The sequence below is a fragment of the Nicotiana tabacum genome, chromosome 12, assembly GCF_000715075.1.
Source record: "Nicotiana tabacum cultivar K326 chromosome 12, ASM71507v2, whole genome shotgun sequence".
NCBI classification, from domain to species: Eukaryota; Viridiplantae; Streptophyta; class Magnoliopsida; order Solanales; family Solanaceae; genus Nicotiana; species Nicotiana tabacum.
The window spans coordinates 94,579,365-94,603,175 of NC_134091.1; the positions used below are offsets into that span (position 1 = coordinate 94,579,365).

At 37.1% G+C, this 23,811-nt stretch overlaps 1 protein-coding gene across 1 annotated transcript; it reads right to left on the reverse strand.

The window, feature by feature from the left end:
- Positions 1-3,643: 3,643 nt before the first annotated feature.
- On the reverse strand, positions 3,644-12,917 carry LOC107794145 (uncharacterized). The gene is made up of 4 exons (XM_016616611.2): positions 12,186-12,917; positions 11,634-11,821; positions 4,295-4,366; positions 3,644-4,214 (listed from the first exon to the last, which is right to left on the reverse strand). Exons 1-4 carry the CDS (start codon positions 12,826-12,828, stop codon positions 3,840-3,842), a joined length of 1,278 nt encoding a protein of 425 aa, XP_016472097.1. The 5' UTR covers positions 12,829-12,917; the 3' UTR covers positions 3,644-3,839.
- Positions 12,918-23,811: the final 10,894 nt, after the last annotated feature.

Consider the following 23,811-nt stretch of genomic DNA (forward strand, 5'->3'; position numbering starts at 1 on the left):
AACCCAGCAAAGATCCTGGAGGCTCACCCTAATCTGATGGGTGAAGAATGTAATATTTTCTTTCTTTGAAAGATAACATTGAATCAGAAGACAAAATGGTGCTTCAAACAGTCAGCCAGTAACATTTCAAATTAAATTGGGAAATTTACCTAGCTATACTATAATAGAAACTTATTTACCACTTTTCTTTAGGTTTCTTAAAAATTATATTCTCTATGTATATTTACTATTTATCTACAAAACCTTAATAATGAGAGGATCCTTAAAACTAGGATGTAAATCTCATCCTCTTCACACAAATTCATCGACATTATCTCTAAAATTGCAGTAGCAAAGAGTTCTCCATTGACAACCATTAAAAAGTTTCGAGACTTTGAATTCAATATTTTGGTTTTACGAATTTGTGATTTGTTTGGATTGGGTACTCTTGCAAACGATTGAGAATATAACTTGGAGTTTATATCTCAATTTTAAGGGAGATTGGTTAAGTTTAGAGTTATTTTTAGGTAAAATTTCATATTGAAACTCGAAGAAGAAAAGTTTCTGAATTATATCACGATTGTATGATAATTGTATCATAATTATTTCACAATTGTATCACAATTGTATCAAAGTTGTATTTGACTTGTATCTGATATATCAATATCTAAAATAATACCCAATACAATACTAATACAATTATAATACAATATTGTATCAGAATTTAAGTTTAGAGTTGTGATTGAAACTTGAAGAAGATGGAGATCAGAATTGTATCACGATTATATCATAATTGTATTTGTATCATAATTGTTGCAGAAATTGTATCACAAATGCATGATAATTGTATATGGTGATGAGCAATTGTAAGTTTGTGACCAATTTCATATTTGGATTGTGTATGAGCCATTATCCTATTAGTAATAATTTTGCTAGAGTTTAACAATTTTTGAATTGTAGAAGAAACTTTTAGCAACTGATTTTTTTTGATGACATTCTATGCCGTGTGTATAGATTTCTAACTGCAAAGAAAAAGTTTCTTTTTGATGTCTATTATGGAAATCAGTTATGTATTATTGGATTTGCTAGATTAGGTATCACTTTCCTAACATTATAAGGATAATAGGAATATATAGTATGACAATATATCCAATATTTGAAGGTTCCAACCAAAATCATTCAACAACTTAAGCAAAATTACCAGCTTCTTGTTGAAGACGTGCAACTATCGAAGAGAGAGAGAAGAGGAGATCTGCGTACTGAAAAAGTTAGGACGCATGAAATGAGGAGAAGTGTGAAAAAAGGAAATGATATAATTGAATCCCTTAATTGAAGGTATTAATCATGGGATGAGAGCTTTTTAAGGGAGGGAATGTATACAATTTGTAAGAAAAACCTAAATACTTTTTGAAAACTACAAAACCTAGAGAAAATAAATTAATAAGTTCATATCATAGTATATATAGGAAAAGCTCCCTTTCAAATTGGCATGTACTAGTCTCCTAACACCAATGAATCTTACTCTGTGCTTTTAGATAATCAATTACTGAAAAAAATATGAGAACCTTTTGATAACTTTATTGAATTAATGATATAAAAAATGAAATGAAATATATAAGAAGTGACCCAGAACGTAAGTAAGAAAAAAGCTATTGGTTCAGCTCTGAAGATCTTGTGTTTCGGGTTTAGGATTGATAAATGAAGTGTCTGGTAGGAAAAATAATGGCTTATGATCGGAGAAGATGGTTTGGTCGAAAAATGGTGTTTTCCAGCGATAAACTGTATTTTTGGTCTTATTCTTTAGTACTCATGCGCTTCAAGTAGAGTTAATGCATTCTTTGTGCCGCATCAGCAAATAAGGGGATAATAAAATCACTTTGGACAAAGTTCGGGGGGTCATAGGACGAACTTTATGTGTAGTTCAAAAAACAAGACTAGTTGAAGGGGTAATTATGTATCCTCTCTTTTTATTTTTCCCTCACAAACATGGCACTTAATTAACCACGGCAAAGTATAACATACTTATCAGAGATTTGACTGCACCAGAGTTATTAATACTTCTGGAGAAAATTAGTGCTTAAATCTGCAAGTCCGTCAAAACGTCGAATATTTTGAGAACCACGCCGCGCCAAACGCCTATATAAACTAAGGAAAAGATCCAAATATACACTTCTATTTTGGTATATTGTTCACATGTAACCCCCGTTATATTATAGGGCCACATCTACCCTCACCGTTACCCAACTTTATAAAAATACCCCTAATTAAACGGAAAGCCATCAGACATGTTGGCATGACCCGTTTTTAAAATTAAAAAGTTTTGACCCAATCAACCCATAACCCGTTTAGCCAATTGCTGCATTCAGCCTCAACGAAATCAACTAATTTTTGGTCTGGTTTGAGGATTTCCATCACTGCCTCTCTCACTGAAGGATCAGTTATTTGGGTGTTAATGATTCCGGTACGGATATCATTACAAAGTAGAGACCAGTGCTTCTCCAGGAATCGCATGGCACGAACGAAGGTGGTTGCAAAAAAGGAACCAACCTGAAAAACTTGTTGGTTTTGGCAGAAGCCACTAAGCATTTGCAAGTACGTGCTTTGGTAAGAGTCTGAGCACAAAATGGTTGCAGTTGGACTAGTGTAGTTACCCTGGGGTGATGAAGAGGACTGTACTTGAAATAAGGACTCTTGCAAATACTAGTTGAAAGAAAGCGAGCTATTAATCCTCCTGGGGTCTTGTCTTCAGCGGTTGTGAACATGGAATACATTCCTTTACTCTTTCCAAAATCTGGAGCCACTTAGCTCAACACAGACATCAGAAGTTTGTGAAGCTGTAATCTCCTCCCAACACAGACATCGGACATCAGACATGTAGACGGATTATACGGGTTATGGGTCGATGGGTCAAAACTTTTAATTTTAAAAGCGGGTCATGCCAACATGTTCCGTTTAATGAGAGATATTTGTATAAAGTTGGGTAACGATAAAGGTAGATGTGGCCCTATAGTATAACGGAAGGTATATATGAACAATATACCAAAGTAGAGGGGTATATTTAAACCGTTTCCCCTATAAACTAATGGCAGACAATTTCGACAACCCCATACATTTGTCAACATATTTCATTTAGACACTCGAATTAAGGTATATTTCAATTATGCACCTAAACACATGATAAAGCGATCCTATTAGACACGTGCTTCAAACTTTGGAAAAGCTTTTGAACATGTACTCAAGCGCCCATTACGTGGATAAGTTAACCACCTAAAATATGACACCTCTTTTAATTATATTTATCATATGCAAGTCTTTGTTATAACTAAGAAAAACAAGACATGTTAGTTAAAAAGGAACCCAAACTGAAAACAAACTCCTGCTCTCTTAAACCAAGAGCCATTTTCCCAAACTTTCCCCAACAAGTGTCTAATAGTAACAATTTATCATGTATTCGGGTGCTCAATTGGGACAGCCCTTAGGTGAGTGTCTAAATAAAATATTCTGGCAAGTTTAAGAGGTTGTCAATGTATTCCGCCTAAAGCTAATAGTAGATACTGTAATTTATTATTTGAATGGACTAGTAAAAACTTATCCACTTCACCTAAACTATCCATGGCCACAAAAACAAACTAGAAAAGATCAAACTAGGGTTTAAGAAAATTGATAACCAAAACTGATCTTCAATTAGTGAAAGTTGAAGCTGCTACAACTATTCCTCAACTACGAGATATATGTGTTCCATTTAACAAGGTAACAGACTGACCACCAAACCCACAACCCCTCCCCCCCAACCCCACCCCTCCCCACCAACACAACAAAAGAGACGCTGGCAAGAAAATTTTGTAATCAACCAAACAAGGTTATGCATCAACAGAGAAATTACCAGCTTGACCACCTGAAGCATGAGGGTTGTAATTCCCACCCCTCCCACCTCTTCCCCTATAATTGTTATTATGGCTCTTCTGGTAGTAATTACCAGATTGATCATAGTATTGGTTGCGGCCATTCTGGTAGGACCCTCCCCTTCCACGCCCTCCACGGCCATTAGAATATCCACGACGGCCTCCTCCATCCCCATTGCGATGACCCCTGTAGTTCTGATTCTGATATGACCGTCGGGGAACAGACTGTTGCTCCTTGAAATTCATATCCTTCAAATTATCATCACCTTCTGCCTCAGGTGTGACCTCTTCTACTTCAGCAGGCAATTCAGACAAGTTTTCCCCCTGTTCCCCCTGCAACAATTAATTCATATGTCGAATAAATCTATTGAATAAAAGCACTGAGGACAATCTGCTAGATGCAAGATGCATACCTGCTGGACTTCTACACTGCTAGCCTGGATTCCATTAGTATCATTTCCTTGAGAACTTAAACATTCTTCTTCCTGAAAAATATATAATGCTAGATGTTGCATAAAAACAGGAAGGATATTCAGAAGAAATAAAATAAATAAAATCAGAAGAAACGAATTACAAAAGCATCTGCACATATTCATTTCTAAATTATGGCCAACACAATTAATCAAGGAAGCCTCAATCCAAAATTTATGGGCAATGCAATCAATGGATCATTTACATCTTAATGCCAAAAAATAAATCCAACAAAACATTTTTATCTGCAAACAGGATGTTGCCTAGCGGCCTTTAGAAGTAAACTTCCTTTTGTTTTCGGGACAAGTCAAAATAATCTATTAATAACACAACAAGCTGGTGTTAGCAGTAGAATACATGTATTAGTACTATATCTCAAGCATCCCAAAAGTCTACCCAACTGTACAAGTAGGTATGAAATTAAGTAAAAACTTGCATGCTTTGCTAGTAGAAAAGGTGAAAAATGGAATGCTTATCTGATAATCAAGGTCAATAAGTTCTTTTCATGAAGCTCACTAGTTCATTCTCTCACTAGGATGAAGTTTTAACTACGCGGAATTTCAATACATGAAGCAGACGACTGCAAGATACATGAAGCAGACGACTGCAAGCCAGAAAGATGCAGGCGAATTTATTTTTGACCAGGTTTTTAAAGCAACTTTAGGTTATACTGCTGAGCAATTTGTGATCTTATCATAATTTTTTGCACACGTTATGAATGCCTACATTTTTTTTATTTCCTAAGTTCCTTGTTTTCGAATTATCTAAATTTTAAAGTTTTTAAAGCAGAACTGAGAAAAGATAGTGTGCTAAAAGTGGGTTGGTTTATTTACATTGTTACCCCTAGGCTGTAGTCATTGTTCAAGGTAGTAAAAGGAAGATGCAGGCAATTTTGTATTTAAACTGCACAACCTGTTGAGTATTCTAGTATAAACTTGGCAGGGCCTCTCCTAGATGATGATGCACCTTAGGTACTACATCTTAATTGGAGACAACTAGAACCTTAAGTTCAAGAAACAAAATTTGGCAGCTAGATCAAGTGCAGAAGCATAGTCAAGCCATGGCCCAAGCCACATGTACCTTATAAGGTTAAAGCAGCTTCTTCAAGAATTGAAATTTAAAAGGAAAAAAGTGATGAAATTAATTTGTGGACAATCAAATAGCGCACTACATATTGCTTCAAATCATATATTCTACGAAAGATAGCACATAAAGATAGATGGTTACTTTATCAAGCAAAAAATTGAGTTAGAATGTATTTCTATCCTAAGCAAGTCACTCTGATGTTCGTGTTCCTGGATTTCATACATTTGCAACAAGCTACAAGTATATGACATGTACCCACAAACTTGATGTGTGTACTCCTACCTTTCATCAAGAAAAAAAAAATAAGAGGAAAAATTGACAAGTTCTGTAATTAAGAACATCGATTAGAGGGCTTCTTTAAAAAAAATAAAAGGTTGGAGTCTTGACCAGCTTGTGCGCACCACAAACTAATCAATGTAGTATCCACTACCTCCCATCATCACAGGTACCGAATAATTCTACTCACCAAGACCTAGGCAAATGGGAAGATTTTAATTGGAGTCAAATATGGACCAACTAAGAGATTTACAAAATCGATTAGCACATTCAATTCAAGAAATATTATGCATCATTTCCTATTTTAGGTCATTTGTAAACTAGTTTAAATTCCATAGCTTGAGAGAATTACCAAGCTGAAGAATCTCAAAAACGTTTCTTATTCACCTTCTACAAATTATTTCTACTCTCTTTATTCTAAACTTTTGAATTTAAGTCCTCACACCCACCCACCCACCCCCACGCCCACCCCCACCCACCCGGTCTCCCAGACACACAATAAAATAAAAGCAAATAAAAGAAGCTCAATGACATAGCAAACAATTCAGTTGCTTAAATTTGTAGGACGCTACGATAGATAGTTCAATCAAAACATAAGTAGGAGTGTCAAATTGGCAAGTTGGGTCAAATTTGGACTAGTTAAATTGAGTTAAGCTGATAAACAATGTATAACCCAACTTGCGCAAAGTCTACTATGGCTAAAATGTATTGGGCCAAGATGGGCTAAATACACCATCATAACCAAACCCGTCCAACTTCCCAAGCTCCCTATGGAGTGAGAAATTGGCACAAAGCTAAAGCTGTTGAACTTGACAACAGAGGTGCAGTACATTACTTTGACAGAGAAAAACAAGCATCATGTGGTAAAAAACTCATTAGTTTGGATATTATTCAAATAAAACCAATAACTATTTATGCAAATATGATTACCCAAAAAGAATTCCATGTAAATATATATTTGCATTTTTTTTATGTCAACGAAGTCTAGAGAAGCAGAAATACATGGAGAATCCAATTAAATTTTCTATGACCTGGGTAATAACAAACAAAGAGCGTCGTATGACTAGTAGTTTACATGTACAGTAGACAACACATTACTCTAATATTGAAAACAGTATTTATACATCCATGCTTCAATGAACTTGATCCAAGTAAACACAAAGCCTAAAATACACTTATACAGAAACATTTCAGAACTTTAGAGATTGTTTAAAGTTTTAACTTATCGACACACACAGAGAACCACAAAAAGTTGAGTCCTACGATGAACACACACAAATAAAAAAAAAACAGAGATGGAAAGAAGCAGTGAAGTTGTCTTCACAGTTCAGCTTGGTAGCTATTTTTCAAATGAGAACACAAGCGGATTGAACAAGGAGGTGGATATGAACACGCGAAAGGTTAGTCTATTTTTTTTTTTCTCGGCAAGGTAAGGGTTGGTCTTTTCATTGCCCTAAACACAGGTGAGGCAAAAGTACTGGTGATAGCCCTAAACACAAGTACCATGGTTCAATGCTAGTCTTTTCCCAGTTCCAACAATTTAGGAGAAGCCTAGTAGTGTAAGGGTTAGTGTGCACATTACCTTAAGCCTAGCAATGCAACATCATAACAAAGAGGGATGTCATATGAATGACAATGGGAACTCTTAAGCAGAATGAAGAATGAAGGACAATGGAAACGTTTAAACTTAATCATTTTCATACCTACGCAAATCAAAAGGCAAATACAGTAAGTCGCCTACGTATCGTGCAATTTGACAAGAGAAAGTCTCCCTACTTCTAAAATCACAAGAGGCAATTTTCAAGTCATCATTTTTCTTCTAATTTAACGATTTTTTAGCAATTATTTAGTTTTGACAGCAGCAGTACCTTCGTGATAACTGTTCCAACTTCTGAAACAATTATGTTATATGTGACGGAGGGAGTCTGAGAGTGTGCAACATCTCTTTCTGCATTGTACAGTTGCAGCTGACATTTGGAGTATGTTTTTATCATTTTTTGGACTTGCTTTTATCAGTTTTTGGGCTTGCCTGGGTCATGCCAAACCGTATCAAGGAGGTTTATGAGAGCTAGCATTCATAGAGAGTTGGGAAGTCCATCAAAAGACTTGATCAATAGTGTCTGGTGCTATCTTTTGGTGCATTTGGAATGAAACGAATCGTAGATGTTTTGATGGGATCACAACTCCTAACCATTCTTAAAGTTGTTTGTTTAATTAACTTATTTAGTTATTTCAATCAGGCCCCTGTAACTGGTGTTGAACATTTCTTGGATTTTGTTTGCTCCTTAGTTGTCCGGTAAGTTTTTGCATATGAGCAGTCACTTCCTTCTTGTTGTACGTTTTTGCTATGCATCTTCTTGAAGCCATTTAATGAAATTCCCTTACTTCATCAAAAAAAAAAAAATTATCAAGCAACCTTTAACCTTTTCATCAGAAAAATAATATTAGCAAGCAACTTTTGCCAAAATCTTAAGCAAAAGACGCAACAATTTAGCAAAATAAACAAATGTCAAAATAACTTTCCTAAGCAACTCTTATCCAACTATAGCATCCCAAATTAACAAGTCTTTGGGATGGTATTTTCTCCATAAAGTGCATAGAAGATCAAAATTACTAATTCAATAAGTGAGTCATCTATAATTCTACCATTCACAATTATTCAATTAAGCTACATTACCCCATATTGCACCAAATTCCCATAAAACTAGCTTTAGCATAAATGCAGAAAATTTCAAACCGTGCCCCTCTTCTGGAACAAAGAAAGAAAATCAAATGACAACTTCATCAGCGTTGTCAAATGCGAAAAGCTCTAAAAAGCGCTCTTAAGGTGTATTTGGGCTTTAGCGCAAATACACTTATTTCTGATTATATTTGTCATTTAGTGGCGCTTGATTCAAGAGAGAACTCATGGGAAATTAGGTGGACGCCTTAGTGTCTTGCCTTACACTGAAGCACAACTTAAGCGAGCCGAAGCACCCTCCTAGAGCTTTTTTGAGCTTCCGAGTTTAAGTGCGCCTTAAATGGGCCTTTGACAACACTGAACTTCATAACTACAACTTTAAAAAATCTCATGAAGTAAAATCAACATCGGCAAAACCCTATAAATGTAAGGCCCCGTAAATATTTCACCTAAAACCCGGGGTTTCGTAATGCCGGGGTAGACTTATGCGTTGTTGATTGTAGAGATTCTAGCGCCGCGGCTCGAAACTTCTTGGGTTGAACAGTGCGTTAGGGAGTTAAAGAAAAATTTTAGAAATATAGGACATTTCTGCGGTCCATTCTGCGGTCACAGAACTGGTCTGCAGACCGCATATCGGCCGCAGACTAAAGCAGAGAAATGGGCAAAAATTTTGGACCATTATGCGGCCGCATAGTCGTTTTGCGGGCCGCATAACCCATCGCAGACCCAGCATGAAAATTTCCGAAGGGAAGTTAATGCGCCACAGAACAGTTCTGCAGACTGGTCGCAGAGTGGGGCAGACTTGCCCAGTTACGGAGGGCCATTATGCGGCCCATTTTGCGGATCGCAGAAGCATTATGCGACTATCGCAGAAGCATTATGCAGTCGCATATGCGACCACAGATCTGTGTAGGGGCTTCATTTTTCTAATTTTATAACCCGACCCCCATTTTGTTTATCTAGCCTAAGGTTTCATTTTTGGGGACCACTTGTCATTTTAGAGAGAGGAGATAACCATTCTAGAGAGAGGAAAGGGAGGGCTAAGGATTTCGCTACTCCACCTTGATCGAGCCTTGGGATTTCATCGAAAGGAACTTGCTAGGGTTTCAAAGAGATAAGAATTTCTTTCCCTAATTCTTCAATTTCGGGTTTGGGGTTGATTATGGGTGATAAGGGTAGATTTATCACATGCAAGAGCTAATAGGGCTTGTGGGGAAGTTGTTGAACAATCTTGGGTGGTTTTGTTGTTGAATTGGTTGAGGGAAAGGTTGGGTCATAGTTGTAACAGCCCTTATCATACGAATTTCTCTAATCGTGCTTGTAATTCTCCCCTCATCCATAGATTGGCATCGTTAGGAGTGTTGGGACATTATTGTTGCATTACAAAAAGCTCTTTCGAGGTATGTTGACTAAACTCTTCTCTTAGAATTGAACCCCACAATACCCTTGTAAGTCCCGTGATGCTTATTATAAATTGAATTATTCCAAATAAACCTTGTGTCAAAACAAATATGCGCTCAATATGTATTCCAAAGATTCTTGTTATGTTGAGTTACCGTTTGAGAATGTGGTAGGCATGGGCTGTGTGATATTGTGTTATGATTTAAAAATGTGTTTCTAACGAAAGTTATCATGTCAAATTGTGCAAAAGAAATCACATGTGCCTAAGACCCTAAATTGCTCAAGTATGTGTTAAAGCCTTAATTTGAAAGGCCTTGTTGTTAATTATCCATGATGATGTTTGAAAGTGAAATAGTGAGCATAAATTATGAAGTACGGCCAACGTGATATTGCGTTATGGCCAATGGTGCCAACAAAATGAATGACATGTAAAAGAATGGGAAATGCGTGGTAAATCCTTTTTATAATAAATGCCTTGGGAGTATCGTTTAGCCACCGATGAAAGGTAGGTCGAAATAACCCAACTCCGAAACTACACGTGCCGGTGTAGGAGTAATTGAAGGGTAAATCCACGTGATAATGTGATAAGATTATTTCCTCTTATATGGGATGAGATTGATGTGTTGAGTTGTTTCCCCTTAAATGGGATGAGATTACTGCTAGCGAGATGTGATGTGATGTCGACCCACACGGCATTGTGGTGAGACGACTTAGCCGGTCGGGCTGAGATCGGACGACATATCGCGCACATGGTGGTATTGTGAGTGTATGTCTCGGGGTGAGACAGCTTAGCCGGTCGGGCTGAGATCGGACTCTGTGCTAAAACACGGTGGTGTATCGGTGCTAAAGATCTCCCAACTTAAAATACTGAAATTTACTTGTCCCTAACTTGACACCTTGTTACTATTTGATCCTATTATTGATGTCCTGCTTCCTTCTCTGTTTATTGTTATTCGTTCTATTGAGAGGGTGATTAGTTTTACATACTAGTACTATTCCATATGTACTAACATTCCTTTTGTCGGAGGTGCTGCATCTTGAATGGATGCAGGTGGTATTGATCAGTGATAGCAGCACACCCTCTCCTCAGCTGACTTAGTGAGCCCCACTTCATTTCGGGGTCCTGTATTTCCTATCCTTTGTACATAGCATTTTGAGGTATAGCCGGGGCTTTGTTATCGGCACTGGCATAGCACTCTTTTGTTCCTGTTAGAGGCTCCGTAGATATAGTGTGGGTTGTATCTATTTTTGGGAAGGTTAAACTAAAAATGTTGTAATCGTATCATCTGCTCCACTTTAACTAAGATTGTACAATGTACTGTTTTGAAGACTTGTTAATGACGTAACTAATAGAAATGAACTGGTATTGTTCTCATGACTTCTTACTGACTAATTAATGAAATGTATTCTTCTCTTTATTTATGGGTGAGTTGGGTAGACGGCACTGTGTAGGCTTACTCGACCGGGGTAACTCTGTTGAGCGCCGGTCGCGCTCCCCGAGGTCGGGGCATGACAATAATCATCAAGGCACTTCCCAAGAAAGGAGTGAGGGAAGCTTGGAATCTGAAGTACAACTTTTTACATTGTGTAAAAGTTAATTGATGGCAATTGCTAGGGTTTAAACAACATAACATCAACAATTATGTTAACTAAAGCTACTCAACAAGAACGGAAAACAAGGGCTAGTCATAGGAAACTAGTTAAAGCTAAGCATTCACACCATAACAATAGAGAAAATAATTTAAAAAAACATAAAAACTTTTATCATGTCAATCTTACTAGATGTCTTTCAGCACTTAAAACATTGCCCAAGGTCACTAGAGGTTTTAAGAATTTACCTTATGCTGACTCTGTATAGCAATCGTGTGCACTTGCACGGATTCATTAGCAGTCACAACACCCACAGACTCTTCTACAGGCACTGAGTATGGCTCATAGTTCGCAGCAGTTGCCTCCACTTTAACAGGGTCCGTTGTAAAATATAGTGATGAGATTATCCTGTTCAGCTTCGACCGTAAACCAGTATCTGTAAGCAAAAACAACCAGCTAAAACTAAAAGCATCTACACCATCTCAAAACCACCAAAAGATTGATATAACTAGCTTTAAAATCCCTAATTTGTCCTTAAACATAAGTTATTATGTATTTAAATTGAAACATGTCCAAATGGAACAAAAATGGATATACATGATTCATCTAGCTAGTCCGAATGACCTTGGGTATACGTACCTAGTAAAATTCATCAAAAAATTGGATCTCAAATTTAGTCAAAAAAATAAATAAATAAACTATTGAGTATTATGATAAAAATTGGCCCAAATAGAACGTAATCGATTATAGATAATTCATATAGCCGGCTCCAACTAGTCTCGTATTTTCTATATACTCACAAGTAACATCAGAATCGGGTACAATGGGCTGATCAGACTTGGTAAGCCAAAGCTTCGCGTGCTCGATGCATTGTCGAAGGGCACGCTTGTGTGACAAAGGAGAGTTAACAGGTCGATAAATTAAAAGCCCACTGAGCATTGAAATCAAATCCAAATCATTCTCCCCCAATAAATCTATCACATCACTGGACTCATCCTCCGGCATACAATCATAGCTAAGGCAACAAGCTCTCTCATGCGTCCTAGTCAGCATTGTAGCCGTAGAAAACTCACTCTGTAGCGACTTCACATCAAACATACAGCCAAAATACAACAGATTAAGTAAATCTTCAACACACATTACTCCCTCCCCTTCTCCCTCATTCTTCGGATTATTATCTGGCGTTGCAGAAGCTGACGTGGCGAGGTTAATTTCTTCAGCGATGGCAGAAGCAAGAGGTTCGCGAAGCTTCTCGAGTTCGTCGATGCCAGCGATGACGGCGGGTTTTGAGCGGAGGGTTTCTTCTTGTTCCTTGTTTAAAGTTTTTCCTTTAGAAACGGATTCTTCCATTTGAACAATGCGGTTGTATTTCTTGCGAAGGGCGCGGAGGCGCTTGTTGATCACGCTCAGTACTGGTCCTTCGGAGACGTCGGACGCCGCCATTGGTGCCGCCGGGAAGTGGTTGAGGAGAACGAGGGTTTCCAGAGAGTTGGTTGAAGGGTTTACGGAGAAGCGAAAGAGGTTCTATTGAGTGGATTGATTTGTCAATTTATTATCGTATGATTTCGAGAAAAAGACCAAATTAGTCCTATAGGTTAGGGGTGGGCATACAAGCCGGAAAACCGAATTTCGAACCGAACCGAATTAATTTGATATTTCGATTTTGGTTTTTTGGATATTTCGGTACAGAAATTTCGGTATTCTGATATTTCGGTTCGGCATACGATATTGGGTTATTGATATTTCGGTATACCGAAATAGTTTAGTCCAAACTCAACTTTTTTTTTTAGCCCAATAACTTATCTCTTTTCTTCATCCCCTCCCCCCAAATTTGTTTGAATTAATTTGAACCACATTCTGTTCTCTCTTTGCTTCCCTTACATATGTACAACGTTGTGGATTGAACCATGAAGCTCTTTGTTTTTAAATTCTCATGACGAGATTGCTATCTGTTGTCCATACTGCGATTTGTAATTCATGATTCTCACTTTGGCTTTCACATTTCTCTTTTTTCTTTTTATAAGTTCTTGCTTGAGGAGTCTAAGTTCAAAAGATATTCTATTTTTCAGTTCCTTTTGAGTTTTGACTCATGCTTTCTTCAGATGAGCTCCGAGTGTTTGTTTCTTTAAGAGTGGCAATTAAACATGAGCTACTTTGCTAGTTGTTATAGATAATCTATCCAGATCTTGCCATTATCCATCATGAGACTGTTTCTATTGATTAGACATATCCAGGTCTTGTACTTCAAACATGGCTGCTAAGCATAACTAGCTTTTAGCTGTTGTAGTGGATATCTAATATCTTAATATCCAACTCTTGTAATTATTGTACATTACAGTGATATGCCTCTCTTGACGTTGCCCTGAGGATGTTCAATATATAGATGGTGCGTGGGAGCCTGAATGCTATGTAAAACATGTTGGATTGTTAAATTTACGTGTACATATCTTTTCAACCCGAAGAGCTACATATTGAATAGGCAGAAGCCTTATAACATAGATTTGGTTTAAACCGAAATTGTACCGAACCAAAATAAGAAATACTGAACCATACCGAAATATTTAGGTACGGTATTTGGTATACATAATTGATAAACCGAATACCGAATACCGAAATACCGAACCGAAATTCTTAAATACCGAACCGAAGTACCGAATGTCCACCCCTACTATAGGTAGTAGAGTAGGAGAATTTTGGTCCTTATAAATTTTGGGGTGTCAATAAATATAAAACCGATTAAACCGATCGAACTGTACCGCATCGAGCCGATTTTTAGGTTTTTTTTTAAGAAACCGTAGTTTTTATATAAATCTATAACCGCACCGATAATTAGGATAGGTTTTTTATTTTATAAAAATAAACCGAAAAAATACCGAACCATACCGAATAAATTTTACATATGAAAAATATATTTATTTAGTGAGTTTAAAAATAATAATGCATTAATATTTTCTTTGGGCCTTGAAATTATGAAAACTATTACAAACCAACAAGTAATTAAACTCAAAATACTAATTCCTAAAACCTATTATGCTACTTCTATTTAAACTAAGTTATTTCAAAGTATTCTAGCGATTATGAGTAGCAAACTATAATGTATTGAATATGTTTCCTTTCATATAATTTAGATTTATCTTTTTGAATATTTAATCTTCTATAGACTTTATTCTTGAGTCTCAACTTGGTTAATATCTTTTCACTCGTGTGATTTATATTTTCTTTGTATTCACTTGGTTTCTTTTACGTTGTTTTAGAATAGTTGATGGATCTATACTCTAGCCATCTTTCATTTTTTTTAATTCACTACCCTTTAAACAGTAAAAATGTCTAGAGAGTTTTGCTAAGTCCTATAAAAGAACGTATGTTATTGCAATTCTACTTCTACTGGTGAATTTTACATGATATTAAAAAAAATACCGAAAATTAACCGAACCGTACCGATACCGAAGAGAAACCGACATGATTGGGACGGTTTCGAAAAGTCTAATTTTGGTTATACATAATAGAATAACCGAAAAATTGGTATGGTACAAATTTTATAAAATAACCGGCCGAACCGAACCATTGACACCCCCTACTTATAATTATAATATAGTTATGAACACAAATAGTCCTTCAAGTTTTTAAAAATTGGAGGACAGTCCAGGACTTAAAAACCTGTTTTGGTGTCGACCATTTTCATTTTTTTACATTTATTATTATATGCTGCATATATAATTAGTTTTCAACTCTGCTGCATATATTAGTTTTATAAATTTTGCTATGAAAAAATATATGCTACATAATCTATATCTATATCTATATTTATCTATCTATCTATATCTATTCTATATATATTATTATAAAAGTACGAATATTAAAAGACTAAATGTTGAAGGACAAAAATATCCACTAAAAGTTGATTGACTTTTTTGCCCTTTAATGATAATTTTCTTCCATCTGGAAACTTAATAATGGGTATAAATATAATTTTGTATTAGGACTAAAACAAAACATTTTTCTATTGGGACTAAATTTCTCTAGTTTTATCTATGGGTGTTTAACGGGCAGGTTGGGACGGGCTGGACACAAAAAAATCAGCTCGTCCGTTTAGCGTTGCGGGCTGTTAGCGGGCTCAGTTAGTTGGCTGTACTTTTTCGATTTTTTTTTTGTCCGTCCGGGTTCGGGCTTAGCGGTCTGTTAGCGGGCTGGATCGGGCCGTGTAATTTTTATTTTATCCATGTCAACATGAGGTTCTTGGTTTCCGGCATTGGTTGAATCAGAACCATAAACCATTATATCTCCAATTTCTTGGTCATCTGCTTCATCTACCTAGTCACGCCCTTGATTTCGCCATTCTGATCTTATCCAATCTCTGAAGCACACTAGAATTTTCAAAGCGTTGTTACCCAATGAATGACGGGTATTTCCTAGTTGCTGCCTTGTTTGGCTAAATGCGCTCTCTGATGCGACTGTTGAAATCAGCACATTTAGCACGTCTCGAGACATGGCCGAAAGAACATAAAATTGATTTGAGTTGCTCCTCCACCAACCCAGTGGTAGAAATTCCTTTGTGCGGGGATCTGCTGACTTTTGCAAGTAGAATTGAAGTTCATCAATATTCCTACTACTGGTTTGTTGATGGCTTGATGCTCCCCTAGTGTAGACCAAATCAAATAATCTTCAACACCATCTTTATCATCCAAAGCACTGGTCCCAGATATTGAAACTGAACTTGAAGGAATATTTGCATCTACAACAGAAGAAGCATCAACAATGTTAGCATAATAATTATATAATATTTCTAAATGATTGTGTAGATCAGAAATACAAGTGTCAATATCAGGAGTTTCAGTTGGTCCAATATCCATATAAGAATATAAAGTAGTGATTAATTGGCGACAAGTGGCCATTTTGATAGAAGGGTTTAAAATAGCACCAATTAGGTAAATAGGGAGAATTGGGTAGAAATATTTTTTAAACTTATCTAGCATAGATTCAACAACAGAAGTATATCCTTCTTTCTTTTTCAAATTATGTAGTAAAAGAGAAATTTCAGCAATATGAACTAAACAATTTGCAATAGTAGGATAATTTGCAATATTTGAATTTGACCGTTGGTAACGGTCCAAATAAATAAATAAATAATAAAAATAAAAAAAACCGTTAAAAAACGGCCTGAACCGAGTTGTAGCCCGTTAAAAACTCGTTAACGAGTTAACGGGCTTAGCGGGTTCCGATGCACCGGTATCAAAAAATTATTCGTTTGAAACCCGCTCCCCGCCCAACCTGTCCCAGCCCTCCCCCTACACTACAGTGTCGGGCTGAACCGGGTTGTAAATGAGTCAGCCCGACCCGATTAACAGGTATAGTTTTAACCAAAACTGCGAGAAGCTTTTAATTACAAAACAAGAGGAGACATTGTTCTATCATAAAATATGTTTGTTTCTTTGTTTTCCTGATGGAATCAAATTAAATATCCGTACCAACCTCTTTTAAGAGAAAAAAATCAAACTACTGATAATGGCTGTGGATATAGGTTTTGGATAAATATCACGTGGCCTTGAGGTGATGCTTATATTTTCCTATATTTTCCTTCTAATTTTTCTTAGTGATTTAGAATAATACAAATAATCAAATAAAAGAATATTTATTCATTACTTAGAAAGTCATTAAACTGTAGAAAATCGGTGATTAAAGAAAACTTTCTACCATATGTGTAGAAAAAGTCACTTATCTTTTGTATTTCACTCAAACTACTTTTTTTCTTTAATTTTGGAGCCATTTATCTTTTACTATTTCAACCAAAAGTCTTTTAATCCAGTCACTTTTTAATGACGTGTGAAACGATCCGACCGGTCGTTTTAAAAATTTACGCTACTTTCAACTATTTGAAATCTTGAATAATTTTCTACGAGGTATTATGACTTGTGTGAATTGTCGGTTTTGGTTTTAAGGTATTTCAGAGTTAGTTTGGAAGAATGAATTTTCATGTTGGAAGCTTAAGTTGAAATAGTTGACCGGATATTGACTTATGTGTAAATTGCCTCGAAATTTAATTTTGATGATTCTAATAGCTTCGTATGGTGATTTTGGACTTAGAAGCTATCCAGAAAATTATTTGGTGGTCCGTAGTGGAATTAGGCTTAAAATGGCGAAAGTCGAATTTTTGAAAAGTTTGACCGGGGATTGACTTTTTGATATCGGAGTCGAAATCTGATTCTGAAAATTTTAATAGGTCCGCTATGTCATTTATGACTTGTGTGCAAAATTTGAGGTCAATCGGACGTGATTTGATAGGTTTCGGCGTTGTTTGTGAAAACTTAAAATTTCAAAGTTCAATAAGCTTGAATTGTGGCATGATTCATGTTTTCGTGTTGTTGGATGTGATTTGAAGATTCGACTAAGTTCGTATGATGTTTTAGGACTTGTTGGTATATTTAGTTGATGTCCCGAGGGGCTCGGGTGAGTTTCGGATGGTTAACAGATCAAAATTTGGACTTGAACAGTTACTAGAATTTTCTGATTTCTGAGTCTGTTTTCCTTCTACGCGATTGCGTGAATGTGTCTGCGATCGCGTAGGCTTAGTTGGGCAGTAGAGTTTTGTTCTATGCGATCGCATGGAGATATCCGCGATCGCGTAGGGTTAACTGGGGAGCTGCTGAGTTTTGTTCTATGCGATCGCGTGAAGAGGGATGTGATCGCGTAGCTCTAGGATTTTGTGACTCGCAAACGCGTGAAGAAGGTCGCGATCACGTAGGTCTATGATGTTGTGCATCGCGATCGCGTGGGAAAGTCCGCGATTGCGTAGAGTTAATTTGGGCAGTGGAAAAAAATGTTCTTCGCGATCGCGTAGAGTAAAAGCCTGGGCAGTGAGTTTAAGTTCTGAAAATGGGACTTCGTCCCAATTTTCATTTTTGACGGATTGGAGCTCGGGAAGAGACGATTTTTGGGAGATTTTCAGAGAAAACAACGGGGTAAGTGTTTTTAACTCAATATTGGTCAAATTACCTGAATCCATGGTTGTTTTTAACATTTAATTGGTGAATTAAGCTGGAAAATTGTGAAAACCATCTTGGTTTAATTTGGAGATTTGAGGGTCGAGTTGATGTCGGATTTGAATAAAATTTATATGGTTGGATTCGTGGTTTAATGGGAATTCATATTTTGTAACTTTTATCGGGTTTCAAGCGATTTTTGAGCTAATTTTCGGATTTTTATGAAAAATTAGTATTTTCTTATGGAATTAATTCCAATAAATTTTATTGACTGAATCGAATTAATTGTGACTAGATTCGAGGCGTTTGGAGGCCAATTCACAAGGCAAAGGCCTATCGGAGTAAAGATTTACACGGTTTGAGGTAAGTAACACTTCTAAACTTGGTTCTGAGGGTATGAATCCCCGAATTTGATATGATATAAATTGTTTGGAGGTGCCACATACGATAGGTGACGAGCATATAGACGTGCACTATATAAATTGTGTCTTGAATAAATCCTGTGCAATTGTAAGATTAATGAATCATGTTATTATCTGAACATTCTCCATGTGTTAGGGAAATTGGGTTGAGGCTCCTATTAAAGATCATGGTTAGGCTACGCGCTAATATTTTGGGACCCATGGGGTCGTGTTGCTGTTGAATTAATTGTTCAAAAATATACATTTCACACTCAGTAATATTTTTCCATTGTAAGGATATTTATGGGATTGAGTTGCGCGACGCAGCAGGCCATAATGGCTTTATACATTATTATTATATGGATCGGGGTTGCCCGCCTGTAACAGACCTTATAGGCTTTACTATTTTATGGATCGGGGCTGCCCGCCTGCAGCAGGTCTTATAGGCTTTATTATTATACGGATCGAGGCTGCCCGCCTGTAGTAGGTCATATTGGCTTTATATAGCGCTTGGGCTGAAGGAGCCCCTCCGAAATCTGTACACACACCCAGTGAGCGTAGATGATTATATATATTCGGAATGGACTTCCTAGAGCATGGACTTGCCTTACTTACGATGATTATATATATATTCAGGATGAATTTTCCCTGGGCATGGACTTGCCTTACTTATTTGTATTGTAATGAGTTTACCTGGACATGGATCTTGTCCGTATCATTTACATTTAGGGATAAATTACCTCAGGGCTGGATTGGCCTTATACGGTACTGAGTGACTGACTGCCAGTCGATGTGTATATATATAGACAGGTTGGAACACCCCTGGGCTGGATTAGCCATAAACTGTACCGAGTGACCGAATAATTTGTGACTAGTATTTACATGAGGTCTTTCTACTGGGATGTCATATTCCTTATATCATGAAATATTAATCTATTTCACTTGTATTGAGTTTAACTGTTGAACTTGAAAGCATGTCTATATTTTGTAGCATTATTTATACTGGATTGTACTTGCGGAGCTCGTCACTACTTTCAGCCCCAGAGGTTAGTCTTGTTACTTATTGAGTTGGTTGTACTCATACTACACTCTGCACCTTGTGTGCAGATCTAGGTACTTCTGGACACGGTGGCTGTTAGACCTTAGTGTGTTACCAGTTGGAGATTATCAGGGTAGCTGCCTGGTGTCCGCTGATCTTGTCTCTCTTTCCTTCAGTTATTGTACTGTCTATACATTCAGACATCGGTTTTTATCAGCCAGACATTGTATTCATATTAGATGCTCATGTACTCAGTGACACCGGGTTTTGGGAGTGTTATATTTGTATTTGTGAGGTTTCTTCCGATGAATTTAATTATTTTGTTTTCAAATATAAAGGATATGGTGGTTTATTAAGATTTTGGGCTTGCCTAGTATTGAGATAGGCGTCATCACGACTGGTGAGATTTTTGAGTCGTGACAAGTTGGTATCAGATCCTTAGGTGACATAGGTCTCACGAGTCATGAGCAAGTTTAGTAGAGTCTTGCGGATCGGTACAGAGACGTCTATACTTATCTTCGAGAGGCTGCATAACCCTTAAAAAAATTTCACTTTCTTGTATTCTATCGTGCGGAATTGATTCAGCTTGAAACATAAGTCTTTGAATTCCTTCCACGCATTTCGTATGCGCATATGAGCACTCGATATCAATTGTGCATCGCCGGCTTGTGATTCTATGAACGATCTTTGAGATGTGTATTCTGTGTTCTAGTGATGGGCCAGTCTAGAGGACTTGAGGCCAGGTTTAGACCGCAGCTTAGACTCGATAGCTTCAGTTGTAACCTATACATTTGGACTCATATGTCTGGTAATGTCCCTACGAGTGGAATTTGTGGCTCGATGAACGGTGGAATGACTTTGTGATGAGTATGATGTAACTGCAGGATGTATTAAGACGATTTGAATGCGACGAGAAGTGTTTCTTTGAAATGTAAAGGAAGACCATTGGGTGCTTTATTTTCGTTTTGATGTGGCATACAATCTTGAGTGTGAATGTTTTGAAAGATCTTTCACGTTGTTAAATTTTGGGGAAAATTAAATTCTCGTGTGTGGTAAATGAGTTTGGACTCAGAAAGATTAAGTGATTTCATAGTAATTGTGGCTGCGAAAGGGTATAACAAGATACACTTTTGAGACTAAGCAGGTGGGTTATCTCCTGCGAAATAATTTATGTAAGTGTGTTCCTTATGATGTGAATAGAGAGTTTCTTTTCTGCCAACGGGTGTATGTGTTGAGACTTGAATTTGAAACTGGTTGAGAAAGTTGACTTGAGTGTTAAGAGAATGAATGCGAGATTAACGGATGATTGAGGTATTTTATGGTTGGTGTGTCTTGAGCTTGAGAAGAATTTTCGTTGAACTGACCGCGGTATTAAGGCAGTAATAAAGTATGGTTATTGTGAGTTATCGAGTATTTTAATCTATGGCTTTGAGCCAAGTGGGGGAGCCTACTATTGACAATTCAATTCATGGTTATGTGTCAAATGTTTTGTTTTGGTCTGAAGTATACTTGGGAATCAGTGATGACTTGCAGAGGTGGAGTTCGTGAATGACTCAAGTAAGAAAATTTCTGGATACGGGTTATATGGCATTTTATAGAAATATGAAAATTATGGAATGATTAAGTTGTTATTTTGAAGGATATCGTGCACACGAAGTATGAATTTGATTGGTCGTATTAAGGCATGGTTACTTATTTGAGTGTTGATTGTGATAAAGGAGCACATGTCTTTCGGCCCGTTTGGGGCGGAGTAAATTAGATTTGAGTAAAGTGGATGACTATCGAGAGGGTTCTAATAGATTCAAAATGTATATATGGAAATTGAATTTTTTTGAATTTGTATATCACTAGAATCAATTACTTATATTGGGTGGTATCGGGACGTACGGTAATTCTGCTTGACTATGAATTCTACATTTCAGTATAATAAAGGAAAGAGGAACAATTTTAAATTCGCATAAGGTATTTTCAGAGTGAGTGTTACAGTTGGGGTATCTATGAATGTGCTTAAGAAAAATACAGTGGCTTATGGGCCTTAGGGCGATGTGGTTTTATGTTAGGATGTCTTGTAGTGAGCTTTGGGTAAGAATAATAGTGTTTTGACAAGAAGAAATGTCGACTTGAGGGTGATTCAGAAGAAACTCAGAGAAAATAGGACAAATGGGTAACATGCAGGATCAGTATGGTAATGGTATGCTCGGTTCCTTTGGTTCTTATGATGACGTGGGGCTTTACGGGTGTTTTGTGGCAATACTCTCGGATTTGGCAACTTGTGTGGCTTGGTGGAGTTAGAAGAATTCAGTTCTGATAGCTTGGTTATATACAAATAGATTTCAAAGTGTTAATGATGGTTTCTACTGGATATAATCTACCGGTGTACGGAACGTGTTGTGTATTATGATTTCCTCCTGGAAAGAAGCAAGAGAGAGGTTTCTAACTAACCGGGTATGTAATTTGCTGGTGACTCAGAGTTAGTAATGAAATTATTGTGCTTGTCACATGATGGAATAATAGATGTGTTGTGTTGTGCGAGATTAGGATTTACATGTACAAGGTAACAATTCAGTCTTGAAGAGAAGGTAATGAATGTTGGCTAACATGGTCAACTTCAGATATTTAGATGAATGTTATAACTGCGCGGTAATCCCTGAGAAGGGTGCGCATTTCAAAAGGCGCATTGTGTTCTAACTTTCGGATGTCATCGGTATTGCGATACTCACATAGTTAATAGACTACTGATATACGAGTTATTGATATATAGCACAGAGGAATTATGGAAATATTCCTAGTGGGATGATCGTGCATGAAGGATGTGATAGTCATGTGAGTGCTGGAGTTGTGATCAGTTACGATGGTTTATGTGTACTTATTTGATTTCTCTTGTATGATATGCTTGGATTAGAGGCCTGTGACCATGCCAGGCGGATTATGTTATCGGCACGTGAGTTATCCGTGCAGATCCATGTACTGATATTTTTGGCACGTGAGTTGTCCGTGCGGGTCCAGATATTTATATTATTTGCACGTGAGTTGTTCGTGCGGGTCGAGATATTGATACTATAGCACGTGAGTTGTCCGTGCGAGTAATGTTAATGTGAGCTCTAGAAGAGCTGGTTACTGTTATTAAATTTGTGTGTCTTGGTTATACTATATATAATGAGCTTATAGCATTACAGTTGTGGCGGTGCTTGTTGAACTTGCAATATGGTTCTCTTCCTTGAGACATCTCTCATATTTGGGTATACGGATTGCGCAGTGGTGGCTGGAGTTATATTGATGTGGCGTGTCTGTGGGATAGTTGTGCTTAATAATATAAGGTCATTGGACCTAGAATGGGTACTATCAGGCTTGATTATGGTATATTCGAGAGGATTATGGTTCTGGTTGGTTCGAGAGAGCTCCATGGCCAGTTGATCTGATGAGTGGTTATACGTTTTTGATTGTTTCTTTCATCATTGGCAGTGTACGAAGGTTTTGGAATGAGGTTTTGTTGAATGCGGGGTTTTAATACTTGTACTTGGTTGGTTTGGACTAATTACTGTGATTGTGATCGGGAATGGTGCTGCGAGCATGTGAGTTGTGTAGTATGTAATGTGATTATATCTGGGGTTATGGCTATAGCTTGATACAGCTTGTTCAGACTTATACGATGTGTGAGATTTAGATCTTGGAAAGAATTCTGGGTGTTAGAAATTGGGCCCCAAGTTTTGGGCTAAGGTTAAATTAATGATTTTTAGTTGTGTTATGTTGTCAGGTCTATATAGAATAGGGTGACGTGGGATCACCCTAGGTATGTGCATGGTAAGGAGGAACAGTGATTTAAAGGCTTAGGAACAACTCTTGGCACGTTCGAGGACGAACATATGTTTAAGTGGGGGAGATTGTAACGACCCGAGCGGTCATTTTGAGCATTTACGCTCCTTTGAACTATTTGAAGTCTTGAATAACTTCCTACGAGGTATTATGACTTGTGTGAATTATCGGTTTTGGTTTTAAGGTATTTCGGAGT

Coding starts and splice junctions, on each gene's coding strand:
- LOC107794145 (XM_016616611.2), bottom strand. CDS start 12,828: ATGGCGGCGTCCGACGTCTCCGAAGGACCAGTACTGAGCGTGATCAAC. Junction 4,367..11,633: donor CTATACAGAGTCAGCATAAG/GTAAATTCTTAA, acceptor TATATTTTTCAG/GAAGAAGAATGTTTAAGTTC. Junction 4,215..4,294: donor GCAGTGTAGAAGTCCAGCAG/GTATGCATCTTG, acceptor TAATTGTTGCAG/GGGGAACAGGGGGAAAACTT.